This window comes from Pezoporus flaviventris, unplaced genomic scaffold, assembly GCF_033815535.1.
Source record: "Pezoporus flaviventris isolate CSIRO_AGI_PZ_B2104156 unplaced genomic scaffold, CSIRO_AGI_Pfla_v1 ptg000002l, whole genome shotgun sequence".
Lineage (NCBI taxonomy): Eukaryota > Metazoa > Chordata > Aves > Psittaciformes > Psittacidae > Pezoporus > Pezoporus flaviventris.
The window spans coordinates 90,197,835-90,215,395 of NW_026892550.1; the positions used below are offsets into that span (position 1 = coordinate 90,197,835).

Sequence of the window (17,561 nt, forward strand, 5' to 3'; positions counted from 1 at the left end):
TCCATGACTCTGCAAGCTGGGTTACACTGAGCAGCAAGACCTCAATATGGTGGGAGGGCCACTGCAGCACCTCAGCCATAGTGGTATCAAGTGGTGCAGGCCAGTGGTTGCAAAATGACAGCATTCCTTTCAGACATGCAGGACAAAGTATTGACTTCTGAGACAATGGCCACAGGGAAGAAGGCATGGACAGATCTGTGGGAGCACATCAGGAACCAAGGAGTAGGAACGGGCTGTGCCACGAGGTGCAAGGAACAACATGTCTATTCCCAGGAGATGAGCAAGAGTACTTTATTTAAAATGTGGGTCTCAGAAGTGTGGAGAAACAGCATTTTCCAGTGGGCTACAAGCTTCTTTGGGCTTGGTCTGTTCACCCCAAGAGCATCAACAGAGACTAAGAGCAGTACCCTACTCAAGCAGCAAAGGGTGCTTAAGGTGCAGTGGTCAAAGAAAGATTTCTTGCAGCATTTCTTTAGGCTCCCCTCTTAAACAAATGTGTTTGTTTGTTTATTTAAAGAGGGGAAAAAAGAAAGAAATTTCTATACTTCTAGGCTGATAATTGAAACCAAATCTGCTGGCTTCAGAGCTCATCGAAGTATACATATGTGAAACTGGGAAAAAACTTCTCACTACCAAAGACATATCTGAGTCAAAGTACATTTTGTAACATCAACAATCTGTCTCTTTCACAGGCTGTTCTACTATAGCAATAATTCTTGGATATAATCTCTCCACTTATTTATATTTAGAGGCTGTGAAATGATGAACTCAGCTTCTATCTACAGCTTTCCATTTTCCAGTGCTGGTTGTGTAGGGACCTCTTGCCGATCAGCATTCTTCTCTTCAATCCTACTGCTAAATCCTTACATTTAGCTACACCAAAGTTACCTCCACTGGAACTCTACAGTATAAGTTTGAGACTGGATGAACATACTCACTATCCCTCGTAAAATGCTAAAATGGACTTCACCTTGAAAGTGTTGGAAGCCCGCCTGGGCTTGCAAGCATGGGTCAGAAAGATTTAATAGTACATTGTACACCTCTCTATTAGGACAGTTCACTTTGGACTTACTACCAAATTCAAACAGCAAAACAAAGCAGAAGACTTTGCCCTCCCTCCAAGCTTGCAGGATGCTAAAGTCAGAGTGAGTGCTTGCTGAGGGGGGTGGATTTCCCCCCCCCCCCCCCCCCCCCCCCCCACACACACACGGTGGACTACCTCCTTGTGGGCTGTTTCCATTTGGTTTACATGTAACCTCAGGGTAAGGATTTTAGTTTGTTAGTTTAAGAGGGGCGGCCAATCTCTTCGCACTGGAACCATTTGAATTCTCTTCATGCCTTTGCTCTCTATCAGAGCAATCTCCTAAATTAGTTCCAGTATGTTGACATTCCTTCCATCTGGTGTCTTTCCATTCAGTGGTATTTTTATTACTCTCCTAACAGCCGCAGACAGAAGTACCTTTCCACTGCTACAGAATGCTCTTTTATTAAAGGTCAGCCAAATCAAAAGAACAAGCAAGTTTGTTTTTAATTTTGGAGATGCAGACTAGAATAACCTTTTCATTCAGAAAAGTCATGTTTGACCCAATTACCTCACTTGGGTAATAAGGCTTGAATTATTCTTCAAAAAGACATGCGAGGACTGAAAAAGTGGGGATTTTTACCTTGGAAATCCAGCCCGATGCATCTTCTGTGTTCTTGACTGCTTTGAAAGCTTTACAGCCCCTTGGTGTACTTTTTATTTTGTTGTTGGGGGGGGGGGGGTGGGTTATTATTATTATCTTATGACTGCTTTTTTTTTTTAATAGTGCATACAGAAGACATTAAAACATCCAGGGTCCAGTGTAGAAAACCATGTGTTTTCTATATAAGCATGTATATATATAGAATATGCTTAAGTAATATAGTGTGCATATGCTTAATTACAATTGAAGATAGTGAGATATAAAGTATCTGTTTTAAAGCTAAACTTGTGTTAAACTGTTTTCCTGAATTACGGCCTTCTCTTCTGCATATCTTCTTAAATTAAAGGAATACAGTTAAGATCCTGCAATAATCATTTTAAATCAGACAGCATGCTAGAATTTACTCCCCAGTAAGGAGATTAAATCAGAACAAGAGCCACTACCCTTGCTGAGGTTGTTTCTCAGAGAATAAGACTGGGGATATGGCAGATTTTGATGGTCTACTCTTTATAAAAGAAAGAAAAATGACAGTTGCTAATTCAGCCACAATAACACGCTATGTTAATTGTCTTTTATTTCAGCAAAGAATTAAAGAGCTAATTCCCTTTTTTTTTTTCCAAATTATGATTACAAACTGCTGAGGAACTTCAGACAAGCAAACATTTACATTGTGGTGGGAGGACTGTGTAAATAGAAAGATAAAAATAAATCTCATCATTGCTTGCAATCATTTTGGCATCTGAATTGGACCTGCCAGTTTTCTCACACATTTCAGTTTAAGTCATGTCTAACAAAGCATTGATTCATGTCCCTGAATGACAGGAAATTCATAAAGGTAGGGCATGGTAACTAAAGAGTTAAGTTTGTTTTTACTAGTTTCATTACTATCGCCAGACTCTTGAAATATTACTTTATGTTCTTGGATGTTATCAACTGAAAACAATGGCAATAAAGCACTCAAAGGTCAAAAGCCTACATAATTAGAGGAAATCAATTAGAAATGTGGTTAAATAGTGTCACTGCTGAAGTACTTTTTCTTGGCTAAGTAATAAAAAAATCATTCCAGCTTTCCAACTTTCATCATTCTTGTTTAAAGCCCAGTTGTCCATGTGATGTTTTAAGGGACTTTTGACTTTTTCAGGTGTTTTGACCACAGAAAGGATGAAGTCATTAGGCACCAAAGTTTGTTTTGATTATGCCTGAAAACCAGGAGATAGCAGAAGCTGGGAGAGAGGCTGGAATTGCCTTTCCAGCACATAACTCTGCTCTGCCCATGCGCAAACCCACCAATGGTGTGAGCTGCCACCTCAGTTCCCAGCTACCTGGCCCATCCAGGGATGTACATCACAGCTGGTGGCAGAGGACACTTGCCTGAGCTGGTACTGCTGGAGGGGACACAGTTTGTCAGCAATGGCTCACGTCCATGCACCTTGCCAGCTACCACCCAGGCAGAATTTTGGCAATGCAGCTGCTTTAGGTGATGACATGATGACTTGACTGACACAGTTCAAGAAGCTCTGCGCTGCAGGCAAGCCTACCAAGTGTGCACTGGCTTTTTGTTGCATGAAATCTGGCAAAGTGTAACAGTGAACATGTATTTAGCAAGTAAGTATCCTGAAATACTATGCCACCACCGTTACACTCTCAGATCTTCGTCCACTGCTTTTGGGATTTGAAAATACTGAAGGGCTGAACCAGTTTCCTCATTAACCAAAACATGCAACTCAAGTCATTGTGGACTGGTAGATATATGATGGAGAATCTGTGCTTTGAAGAAAGAGGGAGGGAAGAAGTTTCTCTTACGTGGGAAAACCCTTTTTTGTGTGTGTTGTTGCTGCAAAGGGTCCAGTGCTGTTCTAAGCATCCTGGCCCAAATCCAGAAAAGCACTTCAGCACATGCTTCCCTTCCATTACTCATTCACATTAATGCCATCATGTTCCACGGGCACCAAATTGTAATCCTAATATTTACTCATTTTTCAAGGAATATCTTCATTAAACTATTTCTACAAACATGTTCACTAATGACATGTTCATTTTTAAGGGCATTTTGAAAATGGGTGGACTTTTCTGTACAGTTATGCTGATCAATGACAACTCTTCTAGCACGGAAACACATAGGTACAGTATTTCACACTACAAAGACTCAAGAGCTCACTCTTTGAATGTACCAAGTGTAACTTCACTCTCATGATTGGTCCAACACATGTTTAAATGTTTGCAGAATCAGGCCTGATGTTCTTTCCTGGTTTAAGTTTTATAAAGTATTGCCAGATGAGATAGATTTTGCACTCAGGCTACCCCTGGAAAAATATGTTAGCTCTCAAAGGCTTTATTATCAAATCCTGAAGTTTTCAAGGCAAAAAAGAAATAGGGTGGGGGAGAGACAGAGAGATGAATGGAAAGAGGCATTATTCTATAAATTAAAATTTATGTGCTGAAATCAGAACACTACTAGCAAAGCCAGCTTCATTTATCCAGTCCCTTTCAAGGAGTTTAAAGTCACTTGAAAGAGCACTTCCCTCACAGCCGCACTCGACAGATTGCCAATTACAGCCCTGCTGAGAGGATGGAATTTCTTTGGAGTCACAACTGTACATCTGCCCTCACAGTAACAGGCAAGGTACGTTTGATTAGGTTACAAAAAAATACACCTAAACTGGAAAGCTTTGTTTCCACGCATCTGAATTTGCTCAGTATGGTGAAAAAAGATAAGCTTCTGTTTACATCAAGTTGACAAATTCAGAGGTTAATTGCTTTTAAGCACGAAGGTCAAAAGGATACCTAAACAAGGATTCTACTTAAGGAAAACACATGTTTGTAAATGAAGTAGAAAGAGCTTTCAAAGATACTACAGGGAGATACAGCATTGTCCATGCTATGTAGATCTGTGCAGCCTGGCAGCTACAGAAAGCACTGTCAGAGATGCAGTGACAGTCTGAAAATCTACAGTAAAAATTAGTAAGAGAGGAGAAAATCATCTGTGTGGTGGCTTCAGTTTAAAAGTTAAGCATCTGATCTGTGTTAATCAGCTGGACTCCATCTACAGCCAAGAGGAACCTCCAGTATGTCATTTACCCTACCTATGTGAAAAAATATCTCTCAGGAAGGAGCAAACGACCCTCTGTAGATGCTGATCTCACTTGAATAGAGAGGGGCATTAGACTTCTAGTGTACAACCACTGCCTAAATGTTGGATGGCTTAAATTTGATGAGATTAAGCCCATTCCTGAGCACTGACTAACTTCAACATTTTGTGTCAGAAGATACCAATATCATCACTCTGTGCATCATTCAAGAGAAACAGCCACGTTTAAAATCTGACTTCAAGAGGATACAAATACTTCAGTCCTAGATGTAGTCCCTTAGCTTCACTACAAGTACTCTTCAACTTAAAATGAAGCACACACTTAAGGATCCCTGAGCTCACATCTTTATCTCCGAGTTGTACATAGCCACTCCTCTGGATTCAGCTGCACAACCACGTCTTCCCACTGCTAGAATATCTAAGTTACAGCATTGGCTGCTAAAGGCCAAATACTGACTTGGACTGCTTGGAAAGGCTGGATGAGCTGTATAGCTGCTATAGCTCCACTCTATGTAACTTCTTCCAATGGACTACAGCCCAATCAAGAAGCTGACTTCCACTGCCCATCCCCTCAGGCCAGGAATTAAACATTAGAATCCACAAAAAGCTGCTCTGCTTTCTAGAAAAAGAAAAGGAAACAAACCAGTAACAGAATGGAAAATTCCCAGAATGCGAGAACAAGCGTCCAGGTTCATTGCCACAAAGCAGTGCTGCAAGCAGATGGACCACAAGAGGACCACAACATTACCTGCCATAAGCACTCACCCTCCTGCAGACAGGGTGAGCTCTACATCGTGGAACTTAACTGGCTCTGCTGCAGAAGCACCGCTCCTCCCTCCATGGGGCCAAAGGGGAAAGCTTTGCTCCCACAGGACTTCATTGTCTACTTCTTAGAAATGCTGTAATCTTTCTAACTTTTACAAATGTTTTAAGTCAGGAAAAACTATTTAAATTAAGGACGAGAAGGGCAATGGTCAAAGGACTGCAGCATGCTTAATCTTCCTTCTTTTTGAGTTCCCGTGCACATTTGAAATAACTTTTGTTCCATTTGCAACCCACATGCTGACACAGCATCCCTCCCCTTTTCTGTTCCCAGATCCTGTTATAAGTTTATTCAATAAAAAGACAGATATTCATCTCAAGTACAAGAACATGCTTTTGAATAACTCAATATGTGATACTGTAACAGTACGCCAAGCCAGCCCTTGTTTTAATCAGTCGTACCAACTCTCAGAGTGGAGCTGCCATATACATATCATCACCTTGCATATTTACCTCATGAGTATGTAAATACAAAGGGCTAAATTCAGGCTGCCTGTTCTGCATGCAGGGGAATAGGTGATCCACAGGGACAAGGCTGCCTGACCCTGATCCCTCCGAACCTCTGGAATCCACACCCCAGGTCCATCATGCAGCTGCCCTCGTTGCACCAACAGACCTCTTGGCTGGTGTCTTTTATCATGTACCCATCCTGAACACCTCAGCTAGAGCTGGGATGTTACTTGAGGAAGGAAGGAAGGAAGGATGGATGAGGAGATTTTACTATAGAGTAGACACTCTATAAATACATAAACAAACAAACAGGCAAATGAGGGGTGAATGCCCCTGGCTTCCAGCTCCTTGCTGTAGGACCAGAAAGCAGCTTCCGGAGGCAGGAATTAGCAGGTTTCTCAGCTGTGTCCCAGGAAGAAAGGAGTTAAAAGGGGGAAACAGGCTAAGTAAACAGGAATGATAAGCCAGTTACTAGACTTACAGGAAAGCGTGCAGAGGTGGCTAGGAAGCGGATGCTGGGATTCACAGGGAAAAGCAACCATGACAGAACCAGCAAGACTCACTGGCAGGTAAAGGAGGACCAAAGGTCTACAGCAGACAAGACTGGTCTTGTGCAGTCCAGGGAAAATAAAGCATACAAGGTCTGGCTTAGGGGCTGGGGACATAAATGGACACCAGGCTAGTGCGTGAGGGTGAAATTAAACTGAACTGTTCAACGGGACCAAGGAAATGAGGTGATACATGCAACGATTTCACACCTGCCATGGACACAGTGCTTAAGCCACACATGAAGCTGTTCCTCCAGGCAAAGGGCTATGTATCTGTGAAAGACTGGTGGTTCAGAAGGAATGTAGCACTCAAAACAGTCTCTTTGGTAAGGGATTGGTTACACTAGGTTAGGGGTTTGCTTGGTGCATGATGTCAAGAAACATCAACATCAGGTCTGCAAGGAACATAACAGAGCAGTCAGAGAAGAGAATCGCATTCACTAACCTTCATATATGGTGATGATATGAGGGTGGCTGAGGGATGACATGATCTCAATCTCCCGTCTGATGTGAACCATATCTTGTTCATCCTTAATTTTGTCCTTACGAATGGATTTTATTGCAACCTATAAATTCAGGAAACCAAGCATTATTCTTGGAACTGAACAAATGCATATAACCCATTAAGGAGAGTTCAAAAAATAAATACAGATGTTAGGTGTTGGCAGAATGTGGAATGACCAAAACAAAGCTTTAAAATACAAATCTCCATGCCCCAGCTCCTTCATTTTAAACCAATATACACACTCATTACAGAAATGAGTGACGTGAAATTTTAGGGTCTTCAGGTCCTAAGACTTCACTAAGGGAGAACACAGCATCTTTTGGAAGGATCCCTGTGTTAGCTTAAGCACTTTCCATCCAAGGCAAATGGCAAATCTCCCAAAAGATTTTGATGGGAAATACATTTGCTTAAACATGACCGCATCCAACAATTTCAAGCAGAAGCTTTGGAAGCAATTTTTCTGAAATAAGGTTGAGATCTCTGATGGAACAGAGACAAGGAAACCAGGACACCAGTTACAACTTTATACTTGTCCCTGTTAATACACAGAGGATCACATTAACACAGGTGGCTCCATGGTTCTCTAAAGCAAGCAAACCACTCAGGAGTTATGACTTACTTAAAAATCAGAAGAAATAAATCTTTGAAATTCACATCTAAACTCGTCCTCATGTAAACCCAATGCTTTGGGGTCCTACATAGCACTTATGTAATCACTGCAAAACCATATCCTTCCTGCCTCCTTCCTCAATCAGCAACCTTTTTTTCAAGCACATCGTGTGACTGGGTATCTTTCCAAAAGGCAGGGTGGGAACAGGGGAAGTGATAGCTGAACTTGCAATATAAATTAAAATTATAACAGCCCTTGTGAGTGTGTGCATGTGTGGTGCCTGTGAAAAAAGGGCTTATCTGAACAACGCCAAAAATAATTGCGGAGGTCAGCTCATGCCCTGTAAGAAATGCAAAACCAACAATGGAGAGAAGCTGGTGGGAGAGGGAAGGTGAGCGCATTGTGCATACTGAATGGCAGCATGGCCTTTATTATATTCAGTATTTACCCTGCTTTATTTTTGTAAGCCGGAGTTGAAGGAATAAATTACCAGCTAGTTTAAATCAATACATCTTTGAAAGGCATCACTGGCCTGCTGAGATGACCACCCTTTTACGGGTAAACAAAACTTTTGCCATTCTATGCAGCCAACTACTGTGGACTTCTCCTGGGAAAAGATATGTAAATCTGTGATTTATGTGATTTCCCTAGTTCCTTCTGAACAACATAATTTTACTGCCTACTTCAGTAATTGCAAGTGGCATGGCTGGTATTGCTTTCATTATATGAGGTAGTATCAAGGATATTGAAGAAAGTACAAAAAATGTAAAATATTATAAAATAGAAACGTACATAAACAGGAGCTAGCTTAAAAGATCAGGTTTCCTACAAAGCCTTCAACTCTGAAAAGCAACATTGTTCAAAAAAGCATTAAGCACATGCCCCATCTCCTTCAACTCCCAAAGATTTCAGCACATGCTTAAAATTAAGGTCACGCTCAAGAGCTAGCCTTCTTTGGGACAACAGAAAGAAAAGCAGAATTCCAGGGACAAAACAATTTGCATGTTAAAACCTAAACAATTCTTTTCTTCCTCTTGACCCAAGCATTTGGGATAGAGATTTAAAAAGTACCAAACATAACTATGGTCTTATCTACTTGGCACGTGTTTTTAGAAAAGGTAATAAAATAGATCTTAATTGTATACGTGATCAGGATAATCTCCAAGTACTTCTAGAGATGGAGAAGGCAACTAACACTAAAAACAAGGTTGGATTTTTTCCCCCTTCCCATGTTTGCACTGGGAAAGGCTGCAAATGCAAATACACCCTGTATACAAGAAGAATGTGGGTGGCTCTTGGAGCAGCATGTGTATTCCTGCAAAAAATAAATAGAGACATAGGTAAAAACACATTATCTATTAAAAGACAGTCTTGTACTTGGCTCTGAGGAAGACTTTAAGAAGGGTTTCATTGTCAAATATACAACAGGGAGCAAATTCTTCACCATTCATGGCTGGTAAACTAATAACAGCACCCCAGAGGGCATGGCAACCTCCTACTAACGACTCTGCTTCACAGACAGGACTCTTGTACATCTACACTTAATTACTGCAAATGGCCTCTGTGGAATAATTGCATATATGAAAACATACATTTTTAGATACAAAAATGCAAATGTGTTTGAAAAGCAGTCTGTAAATATTTGTTTGGATTCGTCTTCAAATGCAAACAGATGTGTTGCCTGGGAACATATTTTTCAACAGGACCAGAGAGTTTACAGTCTCACAACCCACACTAAACAGTGCTTAAGGCATGTAGGAGCCTTACTTTATAACGGGCATTCCCAAAATTTTCAGCAATTTTTGAAGATTGTACTTAAACTCTCCTGAAAACATCACTTCCCAGTTGCAGAGGTAGAATTCAGCAGCCCAGAGTACTTGGTATCATCAGTGACATCCAGGCTGCAAGACCTCAGGTTTTAACATTCAAGACTCCCCTTTCCCTCCCTCAGCTACTTCAGATCACAGTGACCAGCGCTTGGAAACAAGGAAAAGACAACTGGCATGCACGAACTATCTCCAGTGGTGTCAATGGAGCCAGGGCAGCCGGTTCCTCTGAGGCATCCATCTGCCCACATTCGGACCATCCCCTGCGATCCTGACAAACAGCAAGAGTGCTGTGAAGGAGGCAGCGCCCCTCAGTCAGGGCACAGCATGTTACCAGTAGAAGCACTCTGCAGGAGCAAGGCTTCAGACACTTCGGGCATGTACTAATGAAAGAATGTAACTGTCGGTTTGCATAGCACACGAGCATGCTCAAAGCAGAGTGCAGCCATTTACTAATTTAACCCTGGGAGGCTTTCAGGAGATGAGGAAATGGAATTGAAAGCTGATATAACTGCTAAAGGAAACAAGGACAGTAGCGTCTCAGAAATTGCTGCCTGCCTCTCCCTCCCAAATTGTGTAACACACTACAGGACTGCTGGGCTCAACAAACTATTTGATTATTAAAGGCTGATTTCTGATACCTTTGCCTATGTTCAATTGCTATTTTTCCCCCTCAGAAAGAGCTTCAGGGAAGTGAAAAGTTTGAAAGCATCTCAATAAATACTTTTCACACGCACTGTCTGCCTGGTAGCCTGCACAATCCCCAAGTCGACAGGATCCACATATCAAAGCTGCTCAAGAGTGCACAGCCTTGCTGGTGACCTGGTCTGAAAGGCTAAACAGCAAGTGATTGCTACCAGCGGACTGTCACTGTCAGAGCTGGCATCCCAAAGCAGCATTAGTGGAACAGCAGGACAGTGTTGATTCCAGCTCTTCCTCTCTAAGAAAGGGATTTCTGGCAGCCAAGTCTCTTTCACTTGCTTCCATCTGCTCAGACCTTAACTTACTTGGGCTTAAGTCTACCGATACGAAAAAAAAACCACAAACAAGAAAGCAGTCCAGTTTGGTCAGGGTTTTTTGAAGTACTTCATGGAAACATTACTAGTCATGACCATAATTCAGGTATTTATTATATATTACACTGCTTTCATCTCTCTGAGCAATGTCAGATCCTTAGCTGTATGTTAAGGTATCAGGTTGTAAACCAAGTCTCTCTTCCAGGTATTCTAAAGTATCAATAATGGAATTTCTTTCATTAAATGTATTTTACTCAGAAATGTATTCCCAAAAATACATTTTCAAAGTGCACTTATGCTTTTACACCAGGCAGAGCTGGCTCCATTTTTCAAAACCCCACTTGCAAGACTGCTGCCAGATACGGTACATGATGAACCTGAGCAATTTAAGCCTAATGAGAAATAATCTCAATCAAGAAATACCTTATGAAAGAACTTGTTTGTTCATTCTTCAGGTCTTTTTCTTTCTTCCTTGCCTGCTTACCTTCCTTGCTTTCCCTGAAAGCAACAGCTCCACGGTATACAACATTTAAATTTATTAAGGGTCACAGCCTATGAATCAAGAGCAGGGCAAACGCAACATGCTTTTTTATATCAGCGACATTAACTACTCCAAATATTCCAGCTCAGGATCTGCAGAGAAAGTGCTGTTAGTCCCTTTGGTACTCTCACAACACGGTACTTATACTTCTACCACACTTTCTCAATATATTTTACTGGTTTTAAGACTTAGATAATTTAATTATACTATTTTTATTAACCTTACTAGTGGAGGAATTTGTATTTTTCCTAGCTTCTTGTCTTAATGAGAATTTCAGATAACTCCAAGACCTTGCACTCAAACAAAGTAACATATCAGATTCTTAATAATGAAATCTAAACCCTTTCACCCCAACAAAACAGGTTCAACTTCACCCAAAACCCCTGTAGACACAGTATCCAATCTGGAAAAACACTTTAGCACATGCCTAACTTCACACATGCGAGCAGGCTGTTGACTTTTGTGGGATAGCTCGCACATGTGAAGTTATATGCATAAGCACCAAGGTCACAGCTCAAAACTTGGCCATGCAAAGGTCTCTCTGGGGATCAATACTGGCTGTATGCACCAGTAAAATCCTCAGTATGTATTCTGTAGCTCTGATGGCAACACGGTCCCACACATGAGGTTAAAGGGGGAGAAAGACGCACAAGAGATGGACTGAAACCACCTCCACCTGCACTGCCGGTTCTGGTACCATCCTCTGCTCAGAAGCAGGGAGAGAGGCTGGCCTCTTCAAAACATATAGCACAGGGTTGAGAAAGCAGGGTGGGTATGAACCTCTAATATTGCCAGGCATTTCCAAATGCTCTGTACAAGCATAGGCCAGCAACACTGCTGCTCTACCTTCCAGAAGCAGACAGGAAAGAGGGAGAACAGCTTTTGGCTTCCCATCCCTCAATGAGTCAGCTTGCAGAGTTTACTGGGCAGGAAGAGTGGAGAAATAAGCTGCTCTCCTCAAGGCTGCAATAAATTACCTGTCTCCTTTTGCTGGAAAGAGGATTTATACTCACCCTCTGTACTGGTGTAGAGAGATTACTAAGTGTTTTCCAACACACTTCATTCTTCTTTGCTTTTGTTTGGTATGAATAATTTGAATTGACCTATAACTACTTCAAAAGGATGACGGTTGCAAAGGATTCTGTACATTCAGTCCTATCTGTGAGAGAAATGTCTCTCCTCCTTTAATGAGCTTCTTGGCTGCTGGGCAGAGCAAAACGGGTAGAATTTTCTTTTTACAGAGGCAGATCAAAACCATCATGTAGAGAAAAATATCTCAAAGTCTAAACAACTGGCAAAGGGTATGACAGGCAGTAGGTGCCCATTTCCATATCAAATCCCTGTGTCTGCTGAGTCACTGCTGGCATTATCATTCCTGGGATGAGCAACAAAGCTGTATTTTCATCAAAGCATAAAGCTGTTTCTCTTGATTTCAACCAAGGAAGTTGGTTCATGTGTTTGTTTCCATTTAATAAACCTACATTTGCCTCATTTCCAGCTGAGATGTGGCAAGATTAGCCGCAGTGCAGAAAGTCACAGATTTTTAAGTCAGTCAGTGCTGTAACTGAGGCTGACCACCTGAATGCCACAAACCACTGAACCCTCCCCAGCTATTTCTGCATGCAGTACATTCAGTCCCACTGAAAACAATATTCCACTCGTTATTATCTATCAGGGCTATTTTTAGGACTGTGGTGAGATATGAGCAAACTGCTTCTTTCCACCGTGTGGGCTGTGACTTCCAAGCTGGTTCCAGCTCTTGTGCATACCACCAGTGCTTGGAGCAAATTCCAGATGGCTCTTGCAATACTATAGTGGAGCATCAGGAAAGTGGTACCAGGACAGAGTGCAGTCTCCAAGAAAGGGAAACCAGCTTGCTGCTACTAAGAGATGTTTCAGGAATGCAGCTTGAAGAAAATTATTACAAACTATTTTCTTGGGGTGAAGAGGGAGGGGAGGGTTAAATACACATAAACCTCTCCTTTCCGAAAGCTCTGAAATGAAGCCATCCCCACCCAGCAATGGGAAGTGGGTGAGCCCAGCCAGTTTCACAGCTCTGCTTCCTTTCTTTGAGACTAAGGTGGGAAGTGCAACGTGCCAAGTGCCAGCATGGGCGGGGAGGTAAAGAATAGGTGGATCAACCTATTCTAGGGGAGAAGAGAAAGGGAGAGCAGAGGATGTTTGGGGGTGGGGAAAGAAAAGGCACATTGTTCTTTCTCCAGCTCCACGGAGCTGAGCAAGAAAGAATAACGTCTGGCACTGTATTATGTTTTTTCCAGGGGAGTCTCTGCCTATGGCTCTTGGCCCAGACATCACCAACATAAGAGGAAGAGAAACAAAGCTATGAAATTGGGTAGTCCCTGAGGTTGCTGCAATCAAATGATAAGGAGGATGATGCTGATAATGCAGTTGCATTGAAATGGCACTTCCAGAGGCTGCACAGAGAGAAAGGAAAGGCAGTGGATGGGCTGAATAACTGTCTATCCGGTCTCTGGACCTTCCAGGTGGGAAGAAGGAGCCATGGATGGATACCCCTACAAGAAAACCAAGCATCCAAACGGTTCTGCAAAGGTATTCCCACTTCTTTTTGTAAGCATCTTCCACGTTTGCTGGGAAAAAAAGCTATCTTTGAGACTCCAATCGCAGGCCAAATGCAGTAATAGAGAGAATCACACAGGACATGCAATTTCAAGAACAAGATTTGCACAGTCATAGAAAACACTTCGTGCACTCATTGAAAAGTTGAATAAAAGGCCATTGTGAGTTTAAGCAAAATTAGCGCCTGGCCTTGTGCATGTTGCTAACACATCTCCAACAGCTCTCTCTTTTAGAGAAGGAGTAAGGTCAACACAATGCCGCTGTTTTGGAGAGTGTTACTTTTCAGATCCGAAAAGCCAGGTCATCTCCATGGTGATACTGCCTGGGAGACAAGCATGCCAAAAAATCCTTATTAATTATTTATCAATGGCCCAACTCTATGGTTTTGATATGTTTGCAAACTATGCAGCAATCAGGGGTGTTGCTTGGAGCGGTAACTGGTGCCATCTGCACCCAGCGAGATTCTGCCGATTTAAATCTCAGGGCTTCTGCCCATTACTCTTGTTCCATTGCATGTTTGTTCATGTCATGGATGTTACCAAGGACAAAACGCTGTTACTGTTGTGAACTAGCAGCTGCACACATAAAGGGCAAGGACGCATGTGCCACGATGCACCTTTCAAGTTCATTTGCTTTTAAGAGGCAAGGGTATATTTTACAGCTGCCTCACTCTGTATGGTAAAAGCATACAGCAAACACCTGCACCTCTGTGCTTCATTCCCCTCTCCCCAATGTATCATATAAAAAAGATCGTATTTCTAAAACCAAAGCTGATTTACTGCCACTCTATCACTCACTACCTGTATAGAAACTCACTCCTGCACCAAGGCATTAAAAGTTCCAAGTCAGTGCCAGTCCCTCTTGGAGAACCAAGGTACAACTACCTTGGGTTTAATTTTCCTCTTCTTATTCTGCTGATCATAATTCCTATTATCATCTCAAAAACAATGATTCATCAAATGAAGAGGAATTAACTAATCACAAACACTTGGCAAAGGGGTTATATCTTCTTTCTAGTTCCCCCTTTATTCACAAAGGAAAATGTCTGTGGAAGCAAGTTTTAATAAACAGTAGAAGGCACCAGATGAACACATTTATGTTGTACATATACAAAGTGGGTGCCAGGAGGAACACGTACAACACCCTTCCTCCACTTCTTTCCTCACCCCCGCATACGGTGCCTGTTAACAGGATTTGTGAGCACATTTCCTGAGTAACTACTGCCTTACTGGAAAATTTACATCCCTTCATTGTTTGGTACCCCTACCCTCAGCTATGTCCATAAAGCCTGGCATATTTGCACCATGCATCTCTGGCAGACCTTTCTTCATTTAGTGCCGAGAATCCTGGCCTTGAGTCACCCTTACTACCAGACAGATTTTACAGCTCTATATTAATCATTCCAGGGCTGATTTACCACAAGGAATAAAAAAAGTCATTCATCTGGTTTATTCCAATAGCATTTAAAAACACATGCTAGCAACCTGGTTATTGATTTTTTATAATGGGGCAGTGAATCTTGAACACAGGGAGTAGGGAGGGCTAGAGAACTCAAAAATGGAGAGTCCACTGATACATGTCAGAAACCTCGCAAAAAACTTCTCCTTTCCCAAAAATAAAAGGATTTCATACAACATTACTGAAGTCCTACGTTGTAGGAATGTTCAGTTTTAGAAAGATCCTACAAGAAATCACCAATTGCAGCAATAACGCAGTGTTTCCCATAGTGGCGCCTCAAGTTGCCCCTTCTCTCCCATGCCCACTGTCCCATAAGAGCCCACTACTGCAAATCTGCTTCCATTCAAATCCTCCCTGACACACAGTGAAACAAGTTTGTCTTGATAGCAGCAGAGATTGCAAAAGATTTTCTAAAAAGCAGAGGCCTGACAAGGCAAGGTTATTGAAGATGTTTGCAGTCATGGCCTGCCAGGACTGGACCCCAAGGCTGTTATCCTGGGAGAGTCCCTGTCATGTGCAGACTTCACCTTCCTGGAGAAAAGAGTAGAACTGCCTACATTTTTCCTAATTCACTTCTAAGTGTAACTACATAGCCTTCTGAATATCCAAAGACACAATATCTAACGCTTATGATCTAATTCTGAAGGCCTAAAGAAAAGATAAAAAATGGTCAAGTTGAAGTTTTGGGGCCATCATGCACAGACGGATGGAAGACCATCTCTTTTCCAAAGTCTAATAACTCATAAATATCCCATCCAAGTACGCTGAAGCTTTCAAGGGAAGTTCATGTTTTGGCATAAGAAATTATATCTGGAAAGAAAGCGGGGTAGGGGATTTCCCCAAGGCAATGGAGGATCACAAGTATAATTAAAAGGAAAAAAAGAGTGCTTTACAACCTCAACTATGGATCCTTCCTCTTAATAGATGTTAACCAGCACTAAATGCCCCATCCACTGAAAAGATGAAAATTGCATTTACAGTTAACTTCTGGTGAAGTTGCCAAGCAGATGTTTATTTTTGGCTTCCACATTTACTAAAGCCAAATGCTATACTGAATTGGGACTTCACAAAGTCTAACTGCTTCTCTTCCAGGATACAATTTTGTTGGAACCAAAAAGGAAAAAAAAAAAAAAGAACAGGAGGGGAAAAAAGGCAGGGTAGGAAAAAAAAAAAGCTGATTTCACTTTTAAGTATGAAAAATCCTGGTAGCATCCATTTCTAACACGTCTGTTTATATCATAGTTTAAATAAGGTTAGAACTGTGCAATCGTTAACGGTCAGCTTCCAAACACAGCGCAGCTCCATCCAACATATGTGCAAAAGAGGAGAAGTCACTGGAAGCGAATCCTGTGTCAGTCCAACTTCTGCAAGTCTACACACAGACTGTTTAGCACTAATTAAATTACTGGCAAGTCAAGCCCAAGAGGAGTGAAAGTATTCACAAGCCCCAAGTTTACAGTTCTCAGTGTTAGATGGGTATTACAGATTCCCCCTCCAAAACCTGGAAGATAGATTTCACATTAATTTTGAGGCTTGATCTCACTGCTACCACAGCTGCTGATGCAGTACAAAATGCTAACCTGAGGCAGCAGAGAGGAACTTTAATTCAAGGTTGTTTTTTTCATTGTGATTAAGCAGTGAACCACAGTGAAGTAATCCTCCAGAGTAGGAGTGCACATTGTTCAAGGCACTGATTCGGGGATGAAATGCAAAACCAAAGTCCTGGCTACTTCATTAGAACAAACCCTTTATGACTTTCTTAAGAAGAGCGGTATAAAGCCCTGGTGCCTGGATCTAGTTCCAGTTTGAAAATTACAGTCTCCTGTAATTCCTCCCAGTAATTTCAGTTGGAAATGGGGTTATTCACACCCTCTAAGCAACTGCAAACTATTGCAATGTGCTGCTAAGTAACTGCTAAATAATGGTAACTTCAGCAGTTACCAGAGTCCCTAAAGTGATTTTGCACATTTAAGTGAAAGGTGCTAAATCAGTGCAAGGCTGTAATTCCCATTAAACAAGGAAGGGGGTTAGACATTGTTTGAACTCTTCCTTAAAACTAGTTTCTCTCCAAGAAGCCACCTGACAGTGCATTTTCATTCACTGGTACATCCTGCTTGAAGGAGATGTGGGTAAGTAAACGTGACTGCTTACTCTCTCACTGAAGTTTCTGTGAGCTCAGAGAAGCCTCAGAAACACTGAGAGCTTTGCACACCTTCACAATATCTCCTCTGCCAGAAATGTGAGGTCAGCTGGTACTGTGTGGATCTTCTAATTTTGTTTTCCTGGTCCTGTAGTCCTTTGAAGAAAAAACGAAGTGCTACTTCACCATGAGAATTACAATAGTACAAGGAAAACTTGGGAAGAAACGTCCGTACCTTCAGGCACCACAATGCTCATTAAAACTCAACATTATA

General features: G+C 41.8%; 1 protein-coding gene across 1 annotated transcript in view; it reads right to left on the reverse strand.

Annotated features, from left to right (window-relative positions):
• NUAK1 (NUAK family kinase 1) overlaps positions 1–17,561 on the reverse strand; it is a 48,908-nt gene that overhangs the window by 17,914 nt on the left and 13,433 nt on the right. Inside the window, exon 2 of the mRNA XM_061445040.1 lies at positions 7,039–7,159. Within this exon, the coding sequence (XP_061301024.1) occupies positions 7,039–7,159 (121 nt within the window). The remainder of the gene's footprint in view (positions 1–7,038; positions 7,160–17,561) is intronic.